Raw genomic sequence first — 26,865 nt, 5'->3', positions numbered from 1 at the left:
GACTATGATGACTAAAAGTAACATAAGACAATTTTAAAAAACAGCTATCCCTTGTACTTTCTTGAGAGGAGAGAGTTTTTCTCTACCCTGTCACTACAACCAACCCCTCACCAACTATGCTAATTACTTGCATATGGTCAGTGATTGCTTCTCTACAAAAGCCTGAGATTATCTTCTGCTTTGAATTATTTTTCCTGAACAGAGGTTACCAGAGAGTAAGGGGGATATAAGGGGATAGACTTTTTAAGACTGGTTGCTGTCTTGGGAGTCATAGATTCTTCAGAAAGGTGTTTATAACTGTTGTAATACTTCTCAGAGATGATGACTACCTGGGAAAATAAGCCATGTATGACATAGGGACTTTGAGTTGCATTTTTTGTAGTATTGATTTCATGTTTTAAATTTTTGTTAATGTTCATTGCTCGGGGCCTGAAGGACTCGTTGAATGTAAATAGCAATCACTTCTGCTTTGGCCAGAAACCTTGAGGGTCTTTCCCCCACCCTTAATCATTGAACAGGTATGGCCTCAATCAAACTAAGATAGTAGAAGACTTTAGCTTAAAAATGCCAAGGTCTCCTATTTCACCCAGGGCCATCTCCAATCTTTTTGATTTATATCATGCCACTGGACCCCACATGGCTCCTCTGGAGGGAAAGAATGAAGCAGGTGACCTTACCCACCCCTCCTTCTCTCAAATCCAATTCACTTATGGCATCACCTCCATCACTTCATGGTCCTCTTCAGGAACAAACAACATTTTCATTTTGTTAAATATTTCCTAATTATATTTTAATCTGGTTCAGGCCCCACTTGTGGGCCACACGTTTGACATCTTTGCTGTGGAAAACAGACAAAAAAGATTTGGTCCTTATCCCAAATAATATAGCTTAAATATGGAAGATATGTTTCTCTCCTCTTCACACACACACACTCACATACAAATATAGGTCAGTATTTTATAATTCCTAGGGAAGAGTTAAAAACAAAGTTTTATGGGAATCATGATTAGGGAGATGTCACTTCTGGTTTGGAGAATAGAGAGAAGAAAGGTTTCATGGAGGAGATGATATTTGAATTGTGACCAGGATTTTGACAAAATTCAAAGGGAGAGGAATTGCAAGCAAACAAATTTCCCTTAGAAGAAGTCAGGAAGGCACATTGTTCCAGAATTGGGGAATAATATAGTTTCTTCAAGATAAGAATGTGTGATAGAGGGGTAATAGGAGTAGAGTTAGAGAGGCTAAAACTAAAATAAGTAGTCTGGACTTAACTTTTCGTTTATTAAAGACTCAGAAAATAATATGAGGAGATCTGTGACATAGCTTGAAGGAATGCTATATTTTCTTCCTAAAACACTCTTTTTGACCATTCCATTTACAATCCTCTCACATCAGCTTAAAACTAGGATTTTAGTCTTATAATTATTTTACTTTCTCTAACAAATTTTTTTTTTTGGCTAAGTCCGATTTCTTTAAATATTACTGAGTGCACTTGATTGCAGATTCTGCCTTCAGCTCTTCTCTGTACAGCTCTGGCCTCATGTGCCTTGTGTCACGGTGAGCAGCACAAATAGATGATTTCACTCCAAAACTTTCTAACTTGACGACTTTATCACGCTATTTAATATTGCTTGTAGTAGTCTGCAGGGGGATGCTGGCTGACCTGCTCAAGCAGCCAGAGCTAGCTACACAGGCTAAAGCCTGGGCTCATCATAGAAACGCAAAGAGGAGGCCGGCAGAACAAACAATAGAATTGGCACTTTCGGAAAATTCTTAGAAAAGGATCTCTCAGGGATCTCAGTTCGGAGCATGGCCGCCTTGGCGTTCCATCTAGGCCCCGGGAGCGGGCCCCTAAGCCTTCCTTGAACTTTCCTGCTCCCCCACACAACTACTAGGGCTAAACTGCTGTGTCACCAGCAGTAATTTACAAGAAAATGAGGAGAAAAGGAGGGAAGGAGCAAAATAAGGCAAGTTCCGGGAGGGAGAGGCTGGGGGAGGGGGAGGCACATCTCAAATACTTCCTGATCATCGTTACACAGCACTTTGTGCCCGTTTTCTTGGGCTCTGGTGAGCAGAGACCACAAGGACAATTAAGAAAGAAATGACTACCTCCCAACCACCCCCGCTTCAGTTGAGGTACAGATTCCAGTGTGGGGTGAAGACGCCCATCCCCTCCTCAGGTTTTAGTTGAAATGTTTGGTTGTCCCCACCCTCTCTTGCATTTTCCCTAAGTGGCCCCTAAGCAGGGACTTAGGCCATCCGCTTTCCACGCCCTCGCTGCTACCCGCTGTTTACCCGCCTTAATTCTGACCTCGGCTTTTGTTTTTCCCCACCCCCACTTCAGCCTGGACCTGGGGTGCCCTTGCATATGTGTACTCATTTGGGGCTGGAAACTAGGCCGGGGGAGGGGACTTTTCCAGTTCTAAGTCCTACAAGTTTGCATCTTAGTAAGCCTTTGAGGCTTTCCCGCAGTCCCTACGGGCCCTCTCCTGCCCCCCCCCCCCCTCCTCTCCTCGTCCAGACCTGGCCGAGGGGCGGCGTATGCTGCTTGGAAAGAGGGCATTTTCTATTAAGTGGCTTTTACACATAATGTAATTAAATTTCTGACGGCTCGATCGGTTCGTATTGCACAGAACAGTCAACTTTTGCCACTCTTCCCCAACTAATTCTTGAAGACAAAGGGGCAATTAGGGAATCAAGAAAACGGAAAGGGAACAGGGAGGGATGAATATACAAAACTGGACTGGTTAGAAGAAAGGCCGAGTGGCTCCACAGGCAAGGGGAGGCCGGGGCCCAAGGCGTTTCCATGGCGAGGGGGAGGGGAAAGATAGACGATAGGGGCGGGGCTCTGAGGTGCCAGCCCCCGAGACGTGACGCGAGAGACGTGGCGCGAGTCGGGGGCAGCGAAGGGGGTAGGGGAGGGCGTTCCAGGAAGAGGAGTGCCGGGGCGCGCACCGCCTCTTTCCCCTTTCCTTTCCTCCCCGCCCTTCTCTCCCTACTCCGGCTGCCATAACCTGGACTCTTCAGCCCATGTTATAAAGGGTCCGTGAGGCGGAGCCTCCACTACTTTCTTGCATCCCTCGCAGAAAGAACCTTCTACTGTGAAGCTTCCGGTCACCAAGTCTACCAGACCCAACTTACTCGGATTCTTCAAAGCACCCAAAGCACCCAGATTTCCCAAACCCTCATCTTCCCACCCCACCAACCAGACGAGCGCCACTGCGCCTCCTCCGCCGCTTCCTCCAGAGCCGCCTCCAGAGCCGCCTGAGCCCCCAGCGCCGCCACCACCGCCGCCCGAACTACCCGCGTCTCCTGCACCATCCACGTCTCCCGCTCCATCCGAGCCTCCAGCGCCATCCGAACCGACCGCGCCACCCGAACCGCCCGCGCCACCCGAACCGCCCGCTCCTTCCAAGCCTCCTGCTTTTTTCAAGCCGCCCACTCTCTTCAAGCCGCCCGCTTTCTTCAAGCCGCCCGCTCTCTTCAAGCCGCCCGCTCTCTTCAAGCCGCCCGCTCCTTCCAGGCCTCCAGCTCCTTCCAGGCCTCCCGCTCCTTCCAGGCCTCCCGCTCCTTCCAGGCCTCCCGCTCCTTCCAGGTCTCCCGCTCCTTCCAGGTCTCCCGCTCCTTCCAGGCCTCCCGCTCCTTCCAGGCCTCCCGCTCCTTCCAGATCTCCCGCTCCTTCCAGACCTCCCGCACCTTATAAGCCGCCCACTCTTTACAAGTCGCCGGCTCTTTACAAACCGCCCGCTCTTTACAAGCCGCCCGCTCCTTCCAAACCGCCCGCGCCACTCGTATCGCCCGCTCCTTCCAAGCCGCCTGCTTTTTTCAAGCCCGCCGCTCTTTTCAAGCCCTCCACTCTTTTCAAGCTTCCTGTCTCTTCTAAGCCGCCCGAGCCGCCCTCTCCCTCCAAGCCACCCGAGCAACCTGAGCTACCCGAGCCTTCGGAGAAGCCCGAGCTTCCCGAGAAGCCCGAGCCTTCTGAGAAGCCCGAATCTTCCGAACAGCCCGAATCTTCCGAACAGCCCGAGCCTTACAAGCAGCTCGAGCCTTACAAGCAGCCCGAGCCTTACGAACAGCCCAAGCTTTCGGAAACGATGGTGAAACAGATAGACAGCAAGGTAAGAAGTCGGGGTGCCCCTTCGCAAATGCGTGGCTCCCGTACTGGGAAGGCGGGGTGGAAAGACACCCTCAGTCTGTATCCCCGCTTAGGGTCTTGGATGGCCGTGTATACTCTGGGTCATGCTTTCCACCCATAGGCGCGGGAGAACGGCGGGGAGTCCTCTGCGTTGCGGGTGGATGGTACCCAAGGATTAGAACTTAGTAGGTGTGTATTGCTTTGCTTTGGCATATATACTTCTCTCTTTTATACTGTGACCCTGCCTAGTTGGTGGTCATTTCTATGGGGCCGAGATTGTCTGAACCGGAGAGAATGTCTGGGTGAATCCTGGCGCCACCGAGGGCGGGTCCTGGCTCTGGAGGCCCCTGTTCCTGCCTTTGGGGCACTTTGTCCACCCTTTCTTTGCGCCTCTGTTTCGTTCCTTTTTTTTTGCGCAGGTGTGGCTCTCCCTGGCCCGAAGGGGTGAGGGGAGGAATGGCGGCTGCGCTTAACTTCGTCCCTAGGTTTGGAATAAGGGGAGGAGTGACTCTATGTAAGGAACCAATGGAGTTAAGGGCGTGAGGGCGGTCACCAGTAAAACAAGCTAGTCCTGATGTTTCCGCCAGGGCCTGGTTGGCAGAGGCTCTTGGGATTCCCGATATAATCTGGACATCAGGCTTTCTGCTGCTCTTTGACGCTAGTCTGCAGAAAGGAGGGAGACCAGATCGATGACTCCTTTGGAATTAACACCCAACTGATTCGCTGCTTTCTGTCTCCCTCCCCATTCCTTGCTTTACCCTGTAGGGTTTTAGATTATTTGGGATGTACTCCTCTTTGACATCTGTTGGCAGTATTCATTTCCTGACACATATCATTTGTAACATTTTTTTTTTCCTATCTGTTAATTCGGTTCAGTTCCATAAACGTATTAATTAAAAATAATTTTGGACATTTGGGGAGAATACAGATTATTAATGACACTGGGTCAGACATCCCCAAAATGAAGCCTCTTAGCTTGATAGTCAGTTATGGAGCACAGGAAAGAATTCAGCTCAATTCAACAAGTATTTGTTTAAGGGTCTATTACGTACCAAAGCGGAAGATTGAATTGGAGAAACATAAGCATAACTAGGTAACCAGAGAGAAAAAGAGGAAAAATGCCTTGGAAGCTCTGAAGAAGATCACTTTCAGCTAGGGAAAGAGGGGCTCGGAGAAGGTTTCACAGAAGAGGTAGCATCAGAGATGGGTCTGGGAGGGCCAGAGAATAAGTAGATGTTGAAGGGAGTATATTCCAGACCTGGAGACTAAAGTAGAAAACTGAAGATAAGAAAAACCATCAATAGCTATTCTCTAAGTACAGTGATTGAAAGAGAATAAAATGAAAAAAAGCTAGAAATGGGGATAGAGCCAAATTAAAGAGAACTTTGAGTTGATAAAAGATCAAGAGTTTGTGGTATACTATAGGCAGTTGAGAGCTGCTAAATCAGCTTTTCTATGGATATATCTCCCAGGTTTGTAGAAGTTTGTAGCCGATGACCCAATCCTGTCATCATACTGAATGTCAGGCCTCTTCAAAAGGCCCACCCAATGTGTTGGAGTCCTTTCTCTGCTTTAATATTCTTTGTAATACTCTGGAAATCTTTATCTGGCTATTGCTAAAGCACAGCCTACATTTTTGGCTCATTACCCAGTAGTGTACCAGTATATATTTAACCACAACACACTTTTAAATGTAATCATCATTACTTTAAATAGTTTTTCCCTTAGTTATATATGAAGATAATTTTTAACTGTAATCTTATTAGCCTCCTTCAAACCAAGCCATTGTAGCATTTATTGATTTCCTCAGTGAATAATTTAACAAAGTGAAAATTTAACAATCAAATCTCTTGAGCCCGAATGAGTTGGTTCCAGCACATTCAACAGTCAAGACACATACCTGTTCATGATGATTTGTTGTATGCCACTTCAAGACATCAATTATTATGTCTTATGGCCTACCTGCACCTACCTCACATTTCTACTGTCCTTGGATCACCTGTCATTTTTACAAATGAGGGAACTGAGGAAATCAGGATTAAGTCATTTTCGAAGGGTCACACAGCTAGTTAGTAAATCTCTGAAACCAGATTTGAAAATGCAGGTGCATAAGCGTTCCAAAAAACTACTAGGCGTCCTCAAAAGAAACCCATTATTAACGGAAGATCTCAACACCCATTGGCACAGGAAAAAATCCAAAATGGCTGAAGGAATGACTATTGCTTAATTATGGTGTATAGCCCAATCAGTTAATATATGTGTGCATATGTGTACTTGGCAAATGCTGAAGACAATGAACTAGACCTAAAATTATATAAGAAAAGAGGCTGGATCTCACCCACTTATTTACAAAGTCCATTCAGAGGTCCCAAATAGCTTATTAAAAACATAAGTATGATGATGATGATGTATAAGTATGGTGATCACATATGGCTCTCTCCTCCCTGAAAAAAAGTTTGATATAAATTGTGAAAGAATACATAAGCCCAAGGGAAAAAATAAACCATAACATAAAAAGAGTGAAAAGTATGCTTCAATCTGCATCAGACTTCATTAGTTCTTTCTCTAGAGGTGGATAGTATTTTTCATCATGAGTCCTTTAGAATTGTCTTGGATTTTTGTATTGCTAAGAATAGCTAAATCATTCACAGCTGATAATTTAACTGTATTGCTGCTGTTCACTTAACATCAGTTCATATAAATCTTTGTTGGTTTTTCTGAAATTGGCTTACTTTAGTACAGTAGTATTCCATCATAATCATACATTTCTCATTTTCATGGAGGATACCCTTACACTTGTCTCATTTTCACTGAAAAGAAAAGAAGCAATATAGATTGTCTATTTACTGATATTAGTAATGGTTTTTACTGGTACTGTCAATTATCTTTTCTGTTCTTTGGGAATCTTTCTTTGGGATCTTAAAAATCAGCTTATAAATACTTTTGGTTGGTTGGTCCATGGAGCAGTTAGAAAACATAAGACATTTTATCAGTTAAGTTCACTGTTTTTGTTTTTATAGGAGTGGTTTATGGCTGTTTGACAAAATAATATCAATTACAGATCACCTTGTAACAAATAATAATGAAAATCTCAAAATATTGTGAGGGTTACCAAAATGTGAGATGGCAAACATCTGATAAGGGAACACAAACTGTTAGAAAAATGGCATCATTAGATTTGGTCGAGGCACAGTTGCTATAAATTTTCAATGTGTAAAAAACATCTGCCAAGTGAAATAAAATAAGGTTAGCGGCCCAGAGAGAGTTGTATTTGCATTCTCACAGATATTCACTAGCAGATTCTGGACATAAATATAGCTTTCCTAGTCTAAAAGGACACAAAGTTTTGGTGGTCAAAGAGTTTCTGGGAATATTTCTATCACATCATTGTAGCAGTTGTTTCACATTTACACTGTGCTAAGAATGGTGAGATTCAATGATATGTCCCATTACCATTTGTTTTTTAGCATTGACAGTTTCTTGGAGGAGGATGGTTTTGGACCTGATATAATAGCATGTGTTGTCTTGTTTATCTTTTTATCTTTTGGTATTGATTTTGGTCTTGACTCTAACCTACTGATGACCTACAGATACCTGATTCTTAAATAATTTTATATGCCAATAACCATCTGGTTACTGTTAATATATATTCAATTTCATTAGGAAGGACAGGGGATATTGGATAGCTCCCACACCACCATTTTCTTCTCCAGTTCACACATACGGACATGGGACTTGTATAAGCTTTTGGCCTTACCAATTTGATGATCAAGAACCATATTTCCCAATTTTTTTTAATCGTCTCTCTTATGCCAATCTTACATTGAAGGCATCGAGGAATATTGATCTTGCCAAGCTGTTCATAAACTATAGCAGGCATTGATAAGTGTGCAAATTACCACTTAGATTTGTCTCTTCAAGATCAATTTCCATATTTTTTCATTTAGCCATAACTTTTTTAAAAAATGGCTTTTGGTTTCACTTGTAGTCAGAATATTATAATAAATGTAGTTAATTTCTTTCGATTTTGTATTAGTTTACTTGTTTGACAAATATTAAGAACCAGGTGATTATTCTTTGTCCTGGTTCCCACTACTGTCACAGTTACTATGGGAGTTATAGGTGTGTAGTCCATCTTATTTTATCTGTTTTATGGATAGCTGGACCAATAAAAGGTCAACAGAGTGACTAGTTAACTAGTGGTATAACCTTTTCTGTATCTTAACCATCATGGTTTTTGGCAAACGATTGACTTTCTAGCTTGGTAAACTTTGCTAGAACTTGTTTATACTGGCATAATTTTCCAAAACCCAGGATTACCCTACTCAATATAATCTCTAGAGTTGGATCATTGATTAAAAATCGAGAAACTCTTTCATTTTATAGATGGGGAAAACGAAGCATAGAATGAAGTAGAATTCACTTTTCTCCAATTAAATATGATGTCTCTCTACTATATGGATAAGTGGGGATCTCCCTTCCCCCCCCCCCCCCAAGATTGATTTGGTTATTAGAAAAACTAATTTTAATATTAAGCATTATCTTCCCCTCCCTCCCAAATATTGCTGTTGCCTTGAATATAAGTTTCTTGTAGAGTGTCTTAGAAATCAGTTTTTGGTATCTCATGTTGTTCAGTGATTTATTTGGTTATTTGGATGGTATCAAATAGCATGCAACCAAATTTTCAAATGATTAATTCAGAAGAATAACTAATAGGTTTGTATAATAGAATAGTGAGTCAAAAAGATGACAGGCTAGGATGGTGAGCCAGTATAAAGTCTTAGATTTAAAAAATCAGTTTGTACAAATTCAAGACAGGAGTATTCAAGTATGTATATATGTATGGCTAAAAAATTAGGAAAAGATCACCTAAGTTTTTTGATAAATTATGGATTAAAAATTCAATCTCAATTGTGTTTGATTTTTGTGACACTTTTTAGTGGCAAAAGGTATGTCAGTGGTTGGCTACTTCCTTCTCCAGCTCATTTTTTATAGATGAAACTTGAGGCAAAAAGGTTCAAGTGACTTGTGTAGGGTCACACAGCTAAAGTGTCTAAGGCCAGATTTGGAGTTAGGAAAATGAGGTTTTTTGCTATCGACTCTGACATCTATCCACTGTCCTACCTCATTGCCTTCCCTAATTTCTTAGCACTTAAGGAAAGTTTGAACTTTTCTGCTTGAACATATACTGTTCACTTTGCTTTCTGTGTTTTATGTCCTTGGAATTTTCTCCCTTCTTTTGGACTTGTCTAAAACTAAACTCATGTTGCCCTTTCCCAGAAATTGGCTATGATCACCTCCTCCTCAGATGCTATAAAGACGTTTTCATCCAGACTATATGTAACAGTTTTTATTTTGTAACCTTGTGTACTTGCATGATATTGAGTATCGAGCTGAGTTGTGTGGAACTTCCACAATTATAGGGACTGTCATAACTAAACTTTCGACTAATTGATGGCATAGAATACAATTCTCTATAAACAGTGGGTGCTAATAAACATTGTTGCATTTTTTTCTAGGTAATGCAGTGCTCAGATCTAGGTGTAATATTTATACACAAGGTTGAACTTGGGGGGAGGAGGGGAAGGAAGGTGACCAGGGAGATTGATATGCTTCAAATTCTGTTGACTGGGATTAGATTTCCACTTCTTGGCTCCAAAAAAAAAAAAGTGGTGGGAAGTTGCAAAGAGGCAGGTGTTGACTCAATTGATATGTTAGAATTCCCTACCAAATAGAGATATGAAATTCTTTTTTTTTTTTTTTAATAACTTTTTATTGACAGAACCCATGCCAGAGTAATTTTTTACAGCATTATCCCTTGCCCTCACGTCTGTTTCGATTTTTCCCCTCCCTCCCTCCACCCCCTCCCCCAGATGGCAAGCAATCCTATACATGTTAAATAGGTTACAGTATATCCTAGATACAATATATGTGTGCAGAACCGAACAGTTCTCTTGTTGCACAGGGAGAATTGGATTCAGAAGGTAGAAATAACCCGGGAAGAAAAACAAAGATGCAAGCAGTTTACATTCATTTCCCAGTGTTCTTTTTTTTTTGGGTGTAGCTGCTTTTGTCCATCCTTGATCAATTGAAACTGAGTTAGATCTTCTCTTTGTTGAAGAAATCCAATTCCATCAGAATACATCCTCATACAGTATCGTTGTTGAGATATATAATGATCTCCTGGTTCTGCTCATTTCACTTAGCATCAGTTCATGTAAGTCTTGCCAATCTTCTCTATTCATCCTGCTGGTCATTTCTTACAGAACAATAATATTCCATAACATTTATATATCACAATTTACTCAACCATTCTCCAGTTGATGGGCATCCATTCATTTTCCAGCTTCTAGTCACTACAAACAGGGCAGCCACAAACATTTTGGCACATACAGGTCCCTTTCCCTTCTTTAGTATCTCTTTGGGGTATAAGCCCAGTAGAAACACTGCTGGATCAAAGGGGACAATTTGATAACTTTTTGAACATAGTTCCAAATTGCTCTCCAGAATGGCTGGATGTGTTCACAATTCCACCAACAATGTATCAGTGTACCTGTTTTCCCAAATCCTCTCCAACATTCTGCATTATCTTTCCCTGTCATTCTAGCCAATCTGACAGGTGTGTAGTGGTATCTTAGAGTTGTCTTAATTTGTATTTCTCTGATTAATAATGATTTGGAGCATATTTTCATATGGCTAGAAATAATTTCAATTTCTTCGCCTGAGAATTGTCTGTTCATGTTCTTTGACCATTTATCAATTGGAGAATGGCTTTATTTCTTACAATTTGGAGTCAATTCTCTATATATTTTGGAAATGAGGCCTTTATCAGAACCTTGGACTGTAAAAATGTTTTCCCAGTTGAGATATGAAATTCTAATGGGTTACTTACCTCTGCTGCAATATAAGAGTTCCCTATCATTAGAAGTCTTCGGTTAAGCAGAGTTTCAATTAAAGAACAGGTGAGCAGCATAATACAAAAGCATTGGCTCTGAGGGTTTGTACTTTTTTGGGGTCATGGGTCCCTTTTGTAATTTGGTGAAGCCAATGGATTCTTCAGAATATATTTACAGAGAAAATCAAGTTTTTAAAAATATAAGTGGTGTGTGTACACACAGGCATGTGCGTTCACATTCGTTCATGTTCATTCAAGTTCAGAGACCTGGTTTAAGTCCGGATCTAGGATCACATCCACCTTTTTTACTTGTGTGACAATGGCTAACTTATTTTAACCTAGTTGGGTCTCAGTTTTCTCACCTATAAAATATGGGGGAGGATCTTTTAGGTTCTCTAATTCTAGATGTGATCTACCTCCAAGAAATGTTGTTTTTATAATTCAGTTATGTGTTGGAGGTAAATATTGGAAATCGGAATATTTGGATACAATGAGTACTCTGCTGGGGATGGTATGATAAATATATATTTGAAACTTAGCATCTACTGTGAAAAGATCAAAAACACAATAGTACACACAAATAGCATTGTGCATGGGATAACTTTTAAAAGTAAAATCTCATTAAAATTTTAATCTAAAAGAGAATTAGGTCAGAAGATAAGAGAAATAGTAGATCTCACTTTGCAGCATTTATTCTACTATAAAATTTAAAATGTTACAACTTTTAAAATATCTGCAGTTTAAACTCAAATTGTGGGTAGTTAATAGCAGTGTTGGAAAACTTATTAGGTGAATTGTCTTTTTCCTTTGGAAAATTTGTTTTTACAGTATAGTAAGAGATACAGATAATGTAATGAGACTAGTTAGTAATTGCAGATGACTTCAAAAACCTGAAGTGACTTCATCTACTATACAGTTAATTTAAGCCTCTACTATGTGTAAACACTTGGGCAAAATAAATACAGCTAAATAAACCAAACATTTGGAGTACAGTACAACAAATAGTTTATAGAATTACTGTTTTTGACTAAAACATTAAATAATTGGTCTGGACATGTATTTTTTTTAAATAGCTTTTTATTTACAAGTTATATGCATGGGTAATTTTACAGCATTGACAATTGCCAAACCTTTTGTTTCAATTTTTCCCCTCCTTCCTCCCATCCCCTCCCCCCAATGGCAGATTGACCAATACATGTCAAATCTGTTAAATTAAACTAAATACAATATAAACACACATGTTCTAACAGTTATTTTGCTGTACAAAAAGAGTTGGACTTTGAAATAGTGTACTATTAGTCTGTGAAGGAAATCAAAAATGCAGGTGGACAAAAATAGAGGGATTGGGAATTCCATGTAATCTCCCAGAATTCTTTCACTCAGTGTAGCTGGTTCAATTCATTACTGCTCTATTGGAACTGATTTGGTTCATCTCATTGCTGAGGATGGCCATGTCCATTAAAATTGGTCATCATATAGTATTGTTGTTGAAGTATATAATGATCTCCTGGTCCTGCTCATTTCACTCAGTATCAGTTCATGTAAATCTCTTCAGGCCTTTCTGAAATCCTCTTGCTGGTCATTTTTTACCGAACAATAATATTCCAAAACATTCATATACCACAATTTATTCAGCCATTCTCCAATCCAATGCCGATGGGCATTCACTCAGTTTCCAGTTTCTGGCCACGACAAAGAGACCTGCCACAAACATTTGTGCACATACAAGTCCCTTTCCCTTCTTTAATATTTATTTCTTTGGGATATAAGCCTAGTAGAAACACTGCTGGATCAAAAGGTATGCACAGTTTGATAACTTTTTGAGCATAGTTCCAAATCGCTCTCCAGAATGGTTGGATGTGTTCACAATTCCACCAACAATGTATCAGTGTCCCTGTTTTCCCACATCTCCTCCAACATTCCACATTATCTTTCCTTGTCATTCTAGCCAATATGACAAGTGTGTAGTGGTATCTCAGAGTTGTCTTAATTTGCATTTCTCTGATTAATAATGACTTGGAGCATCTTTTCATATGGCTAGAAATAGTTTCAATTTCTTCATCTGAGAATTGTCTGTTCATATCCTTTGACCATTTATGGACATATACTTTTAAAACTGATCCTGATGATTTGTATGTGAGGTGCAAAATGTGTACAGGAATGAGTATCTATAGAGAGAATAAAGAGGGGAACATTGAGGAACGTCTGATACTTAACTCTTTTGGAGAACTGGGGAAATACTGTACTTGTACTAAGTAGTATGGGGTTTATGACAGGTTAATGAAGAAATTCCTATATTTGTGGAGTTATGTACATTCCTGGAATCACAGTCCAGGACTCCCACCCCAAATTCTACTTTTACAACTACCAGTGATAGTGATATTCCCTGTTAACATTCTAACTTGCAGATTTAAGTGTTGATGTTCAAGTTAATCTTCATCTGGATTTTTATCCTTCCTAAATAACTATGTAAGGGAACTGCTTTATTATATTGAATGGTGAACTTTTTTTGTTTTTCTTCTACAGGAAAACTTTGAGTCAGAATTGAAAGGTGCTGGAGAGAAATTGGTAGTAGTTGACTTCTCAGCTACATGGTGTGGACCATGCAAAATGATCAAACCTTTCTTTCATGTGAGTATTAAGCACTTTCTGCATAAAAGAACAATACTAATTGTCCCATCTTATGTTTGTTTTGCCACTACATCCCATGTTAATTGAATATATCTTTTGTTTCCTAAAATTTATTAATGAGACATTTAAAATAAAATGGCTGACATAAATCAGTATATAATGTACATAGGAAAGAAATTGGTAACCAAAAATTTTGATACCTATGTATATAATAAATATCCTAAAAAAGAAGCTATTGATTTAACAATTCACATAAGTCTTAAATATGAGAATTAGAATGTACCTTATTTTAGAAGTAAATTGAAATTTTTAAAAATTTGCTTACTTTTAAAACTTTTAACTTGGGCCATAATTATCTCAACCATTTTGCACTTCCAGTTAGAAATTGATTTGAAGGGAATTTTTAACTACTTGGAATTCATTACCAGAAAACACTTAACTTATTCTCCACTTACTTGAAATTCTGATTGTTTCTAATTGTTAAAATTATCTTAAATTAGCTAATCGTTCTTTATCCTTGTTACTGCTTTTATTATTTTCATTTACCAGTCACTTGTTGAAAAGTACCCAGATGTGATCTTCATAGAAGTGGATGTAGATGACTGTCAGGTAAGTATGGTAACTGATCATAGCCTCCCTATTTGGAGGCAATTATATTTATGTGGACTATGATATTAAAACATAACTAGTTTAAAAATACCTGTTTTTTAGAACATTTCAGAGAATATCCTAAAATTGGTATCAACTTGTTCTGAGAAATATATTGTCTAAAATTTTAGACAATATATTTTCAAAAACATCCTTGGTTTGAAGGATATTTGTGGTTAAAGAAGACTAGGCATCACTGGTTTGTGAAAGTTAAAGATCAAGAACTCTGTGTGTCGTCCCCCTCTTTTCCCATCCTCCACCTCCTTCGAGCCCTAAGAATTATTAAATATCTTGGGGTACTAATTTTTTGCCTTTTCCTGCCGTACCAGAGAAGCATTTAAAAGAGAAACCATAGTGGCAAGTTTTAGAGGCTGTTTGGAAAGGCTGAAGGTTATTGAAATTCTTGTAGAAAAATGAGAGATGTTCTTTTAAAGTTTGGGTCAACCTGAAAAACTAGATATCTGGAAAAATAAAGACGAGTCACAGGCAGGAGATGAGCCAGATAGGACAATGGAGAAAATAGAATACTGTGATCCTAAATCATGATTAGCAGTCATCCCCAGGTAAGTGCTTTTACAAGGTGCTATTCCCTAGTCTTTCTGTAGCATGCCTTACTGCCTGCCAGGCTAAATTACAGAGGATTGGAACTAGAATAAATAAAATCAGAGCTGGAAAGTCCAGCCTCATCATGTGGCAGTCAAGGCCCAAAAGGGTTAGTTAAGTGATTTGTCTAACATCACAAGGTGACAGTACAGATTTGAACCCAGATGCTTGAACAAGAGGGCTTTTTGAGAAAATTCACCAAGTCAAGAATTTTATAATTAAAAACTTATTATCTTGACATCTAAAGAAGAAGAAAAGGGATGATGAACATTTTTGATTATGGTACTTTGGGGGACATGTATAAGACTTTACTGTTAAAAGTACTAACTTTTAGAACTGTTAAAAGTACTGAATGAAAAATTATTACAAATTCATACCAAATTCATTTGGTAAGGTAAGGCAAATGCAGGAACAGAAACATTTGAGTTCATACTTTCTGTATAAAACTTTAAATATTGTGCTTAAACTTTGAATGTGCTTAATATATAGTATGTCCACATTTTTAAAAATATTACTTAAACCTGTTCTGAAAGAAATACTTCATTATGCTGCTGAATAACTTTTTTAAGTTGAAAATTCTGAAAAGGAAGGCATTAAATTCTGAATTCTGTACCCAAATAATAGATGGGCAAATGAAAAAGCACAGACATAATTGAAATTTTCTTAAAATGAATACTTATGATCACATTCTCAGGCAGCAGCACCCAAGATGAAATAGAATTACCAGTATTTTTATTTTTTAATAGCTTTTTATTGACAGAACATATGCATGGGTAATTTTTCAACACTGACCCTTGCAAACACTGTTCCAACTTTTCCCTTCCTTCCCTCCACCCCCCTCCCCTAGGCAGGCAGTCTCATACATGTTAAACATGTTAATATCTTAAATATGATATATATGTACATATTTATAATAGTTCTCTTGTTGCACAAGAAAAAATAACCTGGGAAGAAAAACAAAAATGCAAGCAAACAATAACAGAAAGAGTAGAAATGCTATATTGTAGTCCACACTCATTTCCCAGTGTTCTTTCACTGGGGTGTAGCTGTTCTGTTCTGTTCATCACTGATCAATTGGAACTGAATTGAATCCTCTCATTGCCAAACATAGCCACTTCCATCAGAATTCATCCTCATATAGTACTGTTGTTGAAGTGCATAGAAGTGCATAATCTCCTGGTTTTGCTCATTTCACTTAGCATCAATCATGTAAGTCTCTATAAGCCTCTCTGTTTTCATCCTGCTGGTCATTTCTTACAGAACAATAATATTCTATAACATTCATATACCATAATTTACTCAGCCATTCTACAATTGATGGGCATCCATCCAATTTCCAGTTTCTAGCCACAAACATATTTGCACATACAGGTCCCTTTCCCTTCCTTAATATCTTTTTGGGATATAAACCCAGTAGGAATTACCAGTATTTTAAAGTGGAGAAGGGCTCCCCACCTTGGTAGGGAGAGGCAAGGCCTTGAGCATGCTTGCAAACATGTTCATGCTGCATTTTGGTGGATGGCTGAGATGACTTGATTGTGGAGAAGATTAAGAAAAGCTTGCTTATCTTAGTAGTGAGCTATAGCTCCTCATTTTTGTAGGAGGAAAAAAAAATGTTTTATCCAAGTTCACACAATTAGTTGGTTATTAGCAGAGCCAGACCTAGAAAATACCTAGGCTCCAGTTTTGGGGTTTTTAATGTCATATTGTTTGAATACTAAATATTATCATGCTAATTTTTAAAGATGTTATCTCCTTTAGTTTTTTTTTTTTTTGTATGTGCTCTATTCTCTCCTTGTTTAAAACATAATTTCATATTTTTCAGTGTACTTCTACTCTAAGAAAGTGTAGCATCCTGCTAATGCTTCTTTCTACATATGTACCTCCTCAGCAGACATCATTTAGGAGCTACATTGGTAGTATAAATGCATTCCTTTTTGTGTTTTAAATGTGTCAAAGCCACAGGAATGACAAGAATTAATCAGAATGAAGTCATGTGGGAAAGTATTAATTGTTTCAGCTAATCACAGAATTTAAATTTCATTAGCTGCTAAGTACAATCTGTTCTTGACAGGTGGTTATGAAACCTCTCAGGGAAGACCTTTAATAAGGGGGAAATCTAACTACTTTCCAAGGCAATCCATTCTTAGTCTGTAAGAGTCTAAGGATAAACAATTTTTTCTTCAGTTTCCACCAATTGTTTCTATTTTTGCCCTCTTAAGTCAGTTTGAACAAATGACTGCACTGCAAATAATTAAAAAAACTGTTGTCACATTTTCCCCTGAATCTTGTTTAAGACATTCATTTTTTTAAATTGGTACTCATATAGCTTGAAGCCTTCCAACTATTATTCAAATTTTTAATTTTTTCAGTGTCTTTCCTAACATAGAATGTAAGTTCTTTTGAGGACAAGAGCTCGTTCATATTTCTCTTTTATTACCAGCACTTTGTATAATGTCTGGAACATGGCAGGGACTTAATAAATGCTTGTTGACTGGCTCATGTTAGTGTGATCTGAGACTGCATCATTACCTTGTTGACATATAAAGCTTGGACAACCAGATATTTCTCAGATAAATAGTTGTCCATCAGATACTTGCATCAATTTATGTGTTTTTTAAAGTACCATTGTTAACAAGATGAAATTTGGTAAGAGGATAAATTAATCTTGATCTTTTTGACCTGGTCATTGAAGAATTGTTAGTGTGATAAGAAATATCATGAGTGGTATTATGCAAGATACCCTGGAATTACTCCATCAGAAAAGACTGAATTATCTTTAAATTTTACATATGCAACTAAGTCCTTTGGAAAAAGAAAGTTTATAAATAGTCTTCTCCCTCAGTATTGTCATACAATGTCAGGGTATGTAATATTTTATTTAGCTGTATTTGTTACTTCATTAACAATTAATTAGTAGTAATTCATTGCAGGGATAAGGGAGCGCTAGTAGGAAAGGAAGAAAGAAGCTGAGTTAACACATGAGTTAACCTGTCACAGTGGATCTACTGGTTGGATTATGCTGAACTGATTCTAATTAAGTCCTAGGTTGGGGGCAAGAAGTGACCTTTGGCAAAGCAGTCCAGCTCTGCCTTCATATGCTAGAAGTTTTTAAGATGCATATTTTTAGTGGAAGGGCCCCTAGTCCACAGAAATAAAAAAGTGGCTTATAAGGAATATCAAGTACTTATCAGGAAGTCTAGTGTGGGTTTTAAGGTTCTCATCTTCACTTACACATCAATTGAGTACCCAGTTATTAACATGTCATAAGAACCAGAAGGGGTCATTTGTAAGCGTTTTATAACTGTGACCTAAATTTTTTATTTGAAGCAAATTAAAATCTTAATTTTGTTTGAAGAATTTGTGACATCTTTTGAGATTAGAATTTATCAGATTTACAAATGATACAAAACTAGGAGGGATCATTAATATGTTAAATGACAAGATCAAAAAAGATCAGCATCAGAAAAATGTCAGACTGCTGGCTGATCTAGAAATGAACTAGAACTAGGAGAAATTTGGACCAAGTATGAGATTCAGAAACTAGGCTGAGTAGCCAGAAAAAGATCATGTTATTTGACTTCTAATGTGTTTTCTGTATAATCACAGCTGCTTCTTCTTTCTCCCTGCCTTGTTCTCCTGGTCAAGGTGTAGGTGTAGCTTTTAAAAAATTTTTTTTCTTAGTTCACAGAAGATCTAGATTTTATAAAAAGCACCTCGCTGAAAAGTTTTTTAAGACTTGCATAACACACGACACACAGGTACCCTCCCTCTGATTATTTATAACTATGATATACGTGTTCTTATTGTCCCAACCTGGTTTCACAGATGAGGAAACTGAAGCTTGGGAGAGGTTAAGTAATTATCTCTCAGTCACATACACAACTAGTAAGTGTCTGTGATAGAATCTGAACTTTCATCCTGATTTCAAATCTAATTATTTACTCAACTACTAGCTGCCCCATAAAGCTATAAAATACAAAGCTGTGAAGAAAACATGGGAATTTTATTCTGTTATCTCTAATCTTAGTTATAAATGATCAAGGACACTTTCTTGGGCTTAACCATATGCCAAACTGCTGGCCAGAATAAACAACTTGAAAGGGACCTTAGAGGGCATCTCGTTTTGTAATTGAGTTTTTGTAGTTGTATTAGAGATCACATCCCTGTTTGGTAAATGATATTTCTGAAGATTAAACTTAATTATTCCAAATGAAACATAACACATCTCTACAATAGAGAAACCTGATAGCAATACTAAAAACTGTTAAAACATTCTTTTTTCTTTTTTTCATATTCATTCCTATCCTCTTTACAATCTCTATTCTCCTGAGCTAACCCCCTCAACTCTGCCCTTTGGAATCTGCCATATCAGAATATCTTTATCTTTGTCTAAGGACTTGGCATAAAATGAAATCTAGTTTTCTCCTAAAGATTCCATGCCCTGTTTCAGAGCTATTATTCTTGAGGCAAAGAAGACAAATCTGTATGCTCCTTGTTCCTCACCATCACACAGGAATCTTTTATTCCTTTAAAGTTCATACCATAATATCAAATGTCCCATTCATCTATCAACCATCAATGTAGTTGCTCAGACTTCCTCTCTACCCTGCTTATCTTTGTTTACTGCAGTCTTTACAATGATTACCTTTTAGTATGTTCTAAAATTGATGTTCTGAGATGAAGCAATCTACCTCCTTGGTTCCCTATGAGCTTCATTCTCTACTGTGTCTACCTACTTGTGCCCAGGGAATTTAACTTGGACTAAAAAAGCCATTGTGATGTGGATTCTTTTATTTCTCCATGCTTCCGTTCAGCAAATGTTTAAGCACTTTCTGTACAAGACTAGATGCTATGTCATCAGGATTTCTTGGATATCTTTTGCTATGCCATTCACTACTACTTTGTAGCAATCAACAGGGACTTAGAATTGTAAGGTTGTTGGTTTCTAGTTTTACAATCATGCAGCAAGATAAATATAAAGGGACAATTTCTTTAATAGCATGAGTCTCAGATTACATTTTTTAAGTGCTTTTAAAGCAAGTTTTAATGTTTCTAGAAATATTAATTAACTCAGAGTGAATTTGCTGTGCTTAGAAGGTAACTTATTCTTCTTCTTGTCTAAAGCAACTAAAGAAAAGCTGGCGGGGAGAGGGCAGTGGAGAAGAATTAATTTTTTAGTTAGGGGTGGGAAACACTAGTTTATGCAGAATGACTGAGGATTTCTTTATAAATCTATGTCTCCATCCAATAGGTAAATTAGTAGAGTCATTAGTCCTTTTATAGTTTGTCTTGTGAAGCTATTCTAAAGCATATATTACTGTATAAGGTTGATGGCTATTTGTATCGCCTATTACAATATCCATTCAGTATCTTTCATAGAGCCATGAAAACAGTCAGTGGAAGAAATCACAAAAGTTATATTTCTCTTTTCATAATTTGTTCTATGAAGTAATGGGAAATTCCCATGTAGAAAATAATAGACTTTAAAAGTATGTGTATTTATAGTGTGCTCAAAGATAATGGCAGGGGGGAAGTATTATAGCCTAGGAAAAAGTATTACTACACACAAGGGTAGTATTAGAGATATGGAAGACAATTGGGGGAAAGGTTGTTGCATGTTTCATTGAAAGAGAATACTGAGTTTGAGAACGGGGATTCAAATTCTGGCTCTGCCACTTTTTAACATGTGTGACCTTAAGTAATTTGGCTTATTCATTTGTAGTCAACTGACATAAGCATTATCAGGGAAACAAAGGCAAAAACAATTCTTGCCCTCAAGAAGCTCATATCCTAAAGGAGTTGGATGAAATGAACTCTAAAATCCTTTTCAGCTCTTAAGTCTATGATACATGTTTTCATTTTAGAAGATAACGTTTGTATGCATGGTATAGGTATGTATACAGATTTGATTATGTAGTAACCATCTAACTGAAGATTTTTGAGCTGGGTTTTTTTTTTTTTTTCTTTGTAAATTATCATAAGTAAGCTAGTCAAAGGTACTAAAGCGTAAGGATATTTTTGTTGGGAACAGACATTCTGGAAAGTGATTTATCACGGCCAGGTGGCTCTTGAAAAAGAGTTTAAGATTCACTATTAAGTGGGGAAAGGGGAGAAGAATCCATGTTGAATGAGAGTGAGAAAGCTTTAGTTACTTTTTCACTGCTTAGAAATAACTGATTAAAGTACCAAATAAAGAGGATATTAGTAGTAGTTTATATCCTGTCAACTTCTGGCTAGATAATTGTGAAATGGACATACATTTTAATTTTAAAAAAAGCAAAACAGCTTGAGCTGCCAACATTTTCTGCTTAATGGGCAGAAACTATGCCCACAGGGCTGTAAGACTGTGCATACTTTTTAATCCAGCAGTACCACAACCAGTTCTGTATCCAAACAGTCATAAAAAAGGAAAAATGACCCCATCTGTGTAATAAGTATTTATAGCAGTTTTCTTTTTGTTGTCAAAGAACTAGAAAATCGGAGTGAATTCCCATTACAAATTTTGGAATGAATGAAATGGTGGAGTACTATTGATAAGCAAGATACTTTCAGAAAAACCTGGAAAGACTCATATGAACTGATGCTGAGTGAAGTAAGCAGAACCAGGAGAACATTGTATATAGTAACAGCAACACTGTGTGATGGTCAGTTTTGATGACTTTGCTCTTAACCAAAGTGATCTAAGACAATTCCAAAAGACTCATGATAGAAAATGCTATCTAGAGAAAGAATTATGGAGTCTGAATGTAGATTGAAGTATGCTATTTTCACTTTTTTGGTTTTTTCTAAATAATAGGTTTTAAATGATTGTAAATATACAATCTATACCAGATTGCTTACCCTGTTGGAAGGAAGAAAAACAAAAAAAAATTTTAAAACTCATGTAATTGAGGTAGTGGTTAGAGTACCAGCTCTGAAGTCAGGAGGATCCAAATTCAACTCTGGTCTCAGACACTTAACATTTTACTAGTTCTGTGATCTCAGCAAGTCACTTAACCCCAACTGCTTAAGATAATAATAATACATATAATTGAGAATACTAATACTGTGAAGTGGGGAAGGGGAGAAAGTAATGGGAAAGAATCCATGTGGATGAGAGCCAGAAAGCTCTAGTTCCTTTTTCACTGCTTAGAAATATCTGATTAAGGACCAAAATAAAGAGCATGTCATCTTCTTGCTAGATGACAGTGAAATGGAAGCCCAACTGCCAATGATTTTTGCTTAAGAACAATTTAACTTTTTCTTCTGTGGCTACTAGTCTTCTGAGGTCTAGATGGACTTTTATATTCATGGTGCTGTCAAATAATTAACTCACCTTTAGCGAACAAGAAAAGGTTCCATTTACAAAGAAAAGAGAGAACATTGTACATGCTAACAACAAAATTATCTGATAATCAATTCTGATGGACTTGGTTCTTTTCACAATGAGGTGATTCAGGTCCATTCCAATAGCCTTGTGATGGAAAGAGCCATCTGCAATCCAGGAGGAGGACTGTGTGGACTGAATATGAATAAAACATAGTCTTTTTCATCTTTTTTATTGCTTGCTTTTTGTTTTCTTTCTCATTTTCCCCCTTTTTTGATCTGATTTTTCTTGTGCAGTGTGATAATTGTGGAAATATGTATAGAAGAACTGCACATATTTTAACATTGGATTACTTACTGTTTAGAGGAGGAGGTTGGGAGGGAAGGAGGGAGGGAGAAAAAATTTAGATTACAAGGTTTTGCAAGGGTGAATGTTGAAAATTATCTTTGTATATATTTTGAAAATAAAAAGATATTAAAATAAGAAAGAGAATTCTAAATACTGAACGTTTGATATTTCTAGTCAATGCTCTTAGATCTAAGGTATTTGGGGTTTAATAGAAGTTATGTAAATGTAGAAGTTTTGTGTACTGAGATAATGCCAAAGTTTGGGAGATGGAGTTTCTAGACTTGTCTTCACTAATCTTCTCTCTGTTTGTAGGATGTTGCTGCGGAGTGTGAAGTGAAATGCATGCCAACATTTCAGTTCTATAAAAAGGGAAAAAAGGTAAATCACTTCATCTCAGGGAAGATCCTTTAATAATTTTGCCCATTTCTCATGGGTGAAGGGAAAAAGGATGTTAAAATAATAAGGTGTCTGTCTTATAAGAGATGAAAATAGATGAGTTTGGAGCATGGACAGAAAAATGTGTATCATGCCTAGAAACCAGAAGCTTATCTTTTATAGTTTATGAAAGATTTTGACAACTCAAACCAAAGAAAGCAACCATAAGTAAATTTATTTAAAATTCTCATTTAAACTTAAATCTTCTATTATTCCTATTTGAAGTTTTGTTATTTTCCTTATGTTTCATTTCCATCAAAGAAATTATGCATTGGAGTTTTATTTTAAGCAATTCTTCCCAGCTTCCCTGATTCAGTCACTTTGAACTTTTTCTTTTTAAATATTAGGAACATAAAGCCAGAGCACATCAGCTTTTTAAAATTTTACTTTATATTATATATATATTCAAAATAACTCATTCCTATGGAGATGATTTTTTTAAAAAATTCATTTAAGTTAATAAGTGTTAATTCAAAAGCTGTCTTGACAGTTTACTAAAAATTCACAAATGTGGTGGGGAGGGGAGTGAGTATTGGTTTGTTTTTTTTTTTTTAATGGAAATTTTTAACTCAACAGGTGGGTGAATTTTCTGGAGCCAATAAGGATAAGCTCGAATCAACCATTAATGAATTGAAATAATTGTGGATCCTGTGAACAGTAAACAACTGTAATCCGTCTAAATTATATAGCTTATAATTTTTTTCTATTTCCAAAAAAAAGATCAAGTGTAACAAAAGTACGTATCCATGTATGATTTGACTATAAATGATAATAAAATGTAAATCCTACCCTTTTGAAAACTGCCTATTTTAATTAGCTTGCCTAAATCAGTGAATAGTAGCAATTATAATTTCAGTAAATGACTTTTCAAAATCTGTAGGGTTAGGTTTTTAAGAATAGCTTGAAACTTATTCTTGATGGCATTTGGTATGCTGTATTCTCTCTTTCCATGACTTTCTGAATTTTGTGCTATATTCTAATCATCTGAGAATCCCTGATAATAATAGATCAAAACAACATATTTAGTTAGGCATTAGGATATATATGGAGGCCTTTATAGTTTTGGGTAAGTCACTTAATTACATTTTTCTCATCTGCACAATGACCAGGCTGGACTAGATGACCACTAAAGTCACAGTTCCTCTTGGTCTTTAGTTCCAACACACGGATTTGGGGGAGGGGGAGTGGTGTCCGGAACCACTTAAAAAAGGGCAGACTCTTGGGTTATATTAGGGGCAAGGATATGGGGGTATGTAGGGGAGCAGAAATCCTGGAATAGAAGAGCAAGTATTTGGGCTGGGTTTCATATCCATTTAGTGACAAATGTTTTCTCCCTTTCTGGAATCTGTCTATAACTATAGGTCCAGATATTGCAAAATTGATAGGAGCCTAGTGCTGCCTCTTTATAGAATTGGGTAGAACTACACCCAATTATAGAGAGGAAGGTAGGGCTAGTCATGCAACATTCCTCTGGGTTGCATAGAAGCTCTGCATACTGGAGCTTGGTCATATAAGCAACTTAGTAAAAGTGGAAACTCAGTACAGGTAAAGTTCAGAACAGCATATCTCATACTTTTATGGAAAATACTTAAAAGAGAAATAAAGCCAAGTAGGTGCATTCAGCATTGGTTGAATGATCAGAGTTACAGTGTATTCATTAATGAATGCGTTTCTAGGGGAATTCTCAAGTGCAGTACCCCAAGAATCACATTGGCCTTATGTTCAACATTTTTCTCAGTAACTTGGTGAGGGCATAAATGGAAGAGTAGATTAAAATCAGCACCCCAGTAACATCCAAAAATCACTGAGTCAATGGCAAAAATGATTGTTACCTCCAAAACTATTACCTCTTCCCCATTCCCCATTTGCAGAAGTACAACGGAGGAAACTAAATGGCAGAATGGGAGAGTGCTGGATTGGGGCTCGGAGGACTGAGCTCAATTCTTGATTATATCACTTTAGTCCTGAACCAGTCACTAAACCTTTAATCTTCTAGGCCTCAGTTTCTTCATTTTTTAAATGAAGAGGGTTTGACTGGATGAACCTCCAAGGTAACTTTTATCTCTAATTCTATGATGCTAGGGGTTTCACTGTTCAGTACTTGATTTCCTTCTTCTCTTGCTTAATATAACCTTTTAATTAAGCTGTTTTTTGTATAAGGAAGGTAGCTACCTCAGGAATGTTTACTAAAAGCAACATACAAAGCTTCAATCTGATATATGAAGGTCCTAGAACATAAACCCAGGCTGTCAGACTCCAGATTTAGTGCTCTTTTAGAGCAGATCAGGATAATAAATTGATGTACAATGAAGTAAGCACAACAATGAAAACAAATACATTTGCTACAAACATGTGAATGGGAAGAACCAAAATACAATACATTATATTGACCAAGACTGATTCTAAAAAATGATGAGAGGGGCAACTAGATGGCACAGTGAAGAAAGTACTGGCCCTGAAATTGGGAGGACCCAAGTTCAAATTTGACTTCTCTAGCTGTGACCTTAGGCAAATCACTTAATCCCAATTGCCTCACCAAAAAAGATCAACGATTATAATAAAAAAATGATGAGAGTATCATTTCCTACCAGAGATGTGGGAGATAACTATGGTTATGGGACATGTATAACATTTTTGGATTTCCATGTTCTGTTAAGTTTTATGATACTTTATTTCCACTTTTTTGTTACAATCAATTTGCTTACTGAGTAGGGAGAAATGTATTCAAAAATAAAGATAATGTAAAAGCAAACCTGTACAAGGATGAGTCATGTAGCAACATTCAATAATGGGAAAATAAGTAGGGAAGGGTAGGTGGAAGTAATTGAGGGCTGGGGCCCAATGTCTTAGTGGCCCTGTCCATCCTAAAATGTGTAGGAAACTTCCAGATTTGCTAGGTGGTGCAGTGGATAAAGTGATGCGAGTTGAAATCCTGCCTCAGTTTATTGTGTGACCCTGGGCAAGTCACTTATCCTGTTTGCCTTAGTATCTTCATATAAACTAGGGGTGGTAATAGCATATATCTTTTTTTCCGCCCTCAGTTTCCAAGTCTTTTATTTTTTATTTAATAACTTTTTATTGAGAGAACCCATGCCAGGGTAATTTTTTACATTATCCCTTGCACTCACTTCTGTTCCGATTTTTCCCCTCCCTCCTACTTCCTCCCCCAGATGGCAAGCAGTCCTATACATGTTAAATAGGTTACAGTATATTCTAGATACAATACATGTGTGTAGAACCGAACAGTTCTCTTGTTGCACAGGAAGAATTGGATTCAGAAGGTAGAAATAACCCAGGAAGAAAAATAAAAATGCAAACAGATTACATTCATTTCCCAGTGTTCTTTCTTTGGGTGTAGCTGTTTCTGTCCATCCTTGATCAATTGAAACTGAGTTAGATCTTCTCTTTGTCGAAGAAATCCACTTCCATCCGAATACATCCTCATACAGTATCATTGTTGAGGTATATAATGATCTCCTGGTTCTGAATAGCATGGTGTTTGGCACATAATAACCTGTCAAAATATTCTGGAGATAACTTGTTTTTCGGAGCTAAGATCCAGGAAGCAAGTGGTGTCCTGAGCTTGGCATGACAGTAATCCTTTGTGCTCGGGATGATACTATCTTCTGGCAAAATGTATTGCTTGAACCAGCATGTTCGGCTCCCTTTATTTCACAAGGCTGTCCACAGTTCTTGTTCTTTGTCATTGACAAGCACTCTGGTTCTGTACCCCCACCAGAAAAAAAAAGACTGTTTCCATGGAACCAAAATACACCTGTATTATCCCGAAAATGTTAACCATGAGAATTAGCTCAAGATTTAAGAGTGTGTTGTGGACTAAGCCCTTTCATGTGTGTAAGT

General features: G+C 37.7%; 1 protein-coding gene across 1 annotated transcript; it reads left to right on the top strand.

Annotated features, from left to right (window-relative positions):
• The first annotated feature begins 1,821 nt into the window (after positions 1-1,821).
• On the top strand, positions 1,822-23,804 carry LOC100928003 (vegetative cell wall protein gp1). Its single transcript, XM_003761665.3, has 6 exons — positions 1,822-1,967; positions 3,087-4,118; positions 13,557-13,661; positions 14,211-14,270; positions 22,882-22,947; positions 23,581-23,804. Exons 1-6 carry the CDS (start codon positions 1,935-1,937, stop codon positions 23,641-23,643), a joined length of 1,359 nt encoding a protein of 452 aa, XP_003761713.3. The 5' UTR covers positions 1,822-1,934; the 3' UTR covers positions 23,644-23,804.
• Positions 23,805-26,865: the final 3,061 nt, after the last annotated feature.

The sequence above is a fragment of the Sarcophilus harrisii genome, chromosome 1, assembly GCF_902635505.1.
Source record: "Sarcophilus harrisii chromosome 1, mSarHar1.11, whole genome shotgun sequence".
Classification (NCBI taxonomy): domain Eukaryota; kingdom Metazoa; phylum Chordata; class Mammalia; order Dasyuromorphia; family Dasyuridae; genus Sarcophilus; species Sarcophilus harrisii.
Note: the sequence above shows the minus strand (reverse complement) of the source record. Positions and strands in the feature narration are given on the sequence as shown.

What these genes read in the sequence shown, in the direction of transcription:
- LOC100928003 (XM_003761665.3), top strand. Translation starts at nt 1,935, where the DNA reads ATGAGGAGAAAAGGAGGGAAGGAGCAAAATAAG. An exon ending in TGAAACAGATAGACAGCAAG is followed by an intron (nt 4,119 to 13,556) that starts GTAAGAAGTCGG and finishes TTTCTTCTACAG; the next exon opens with GAAAACTTTGAGTCAGAATT. An exon ending in TGATCAAACCTTTCTTTCAT is followed by an intron (nt 13,662 to 14,210) that starts GTGAGTATTAAG and finishes TTCATTTACCAG; the next exon opens with TCACTTGTTGAAAAGTACCC.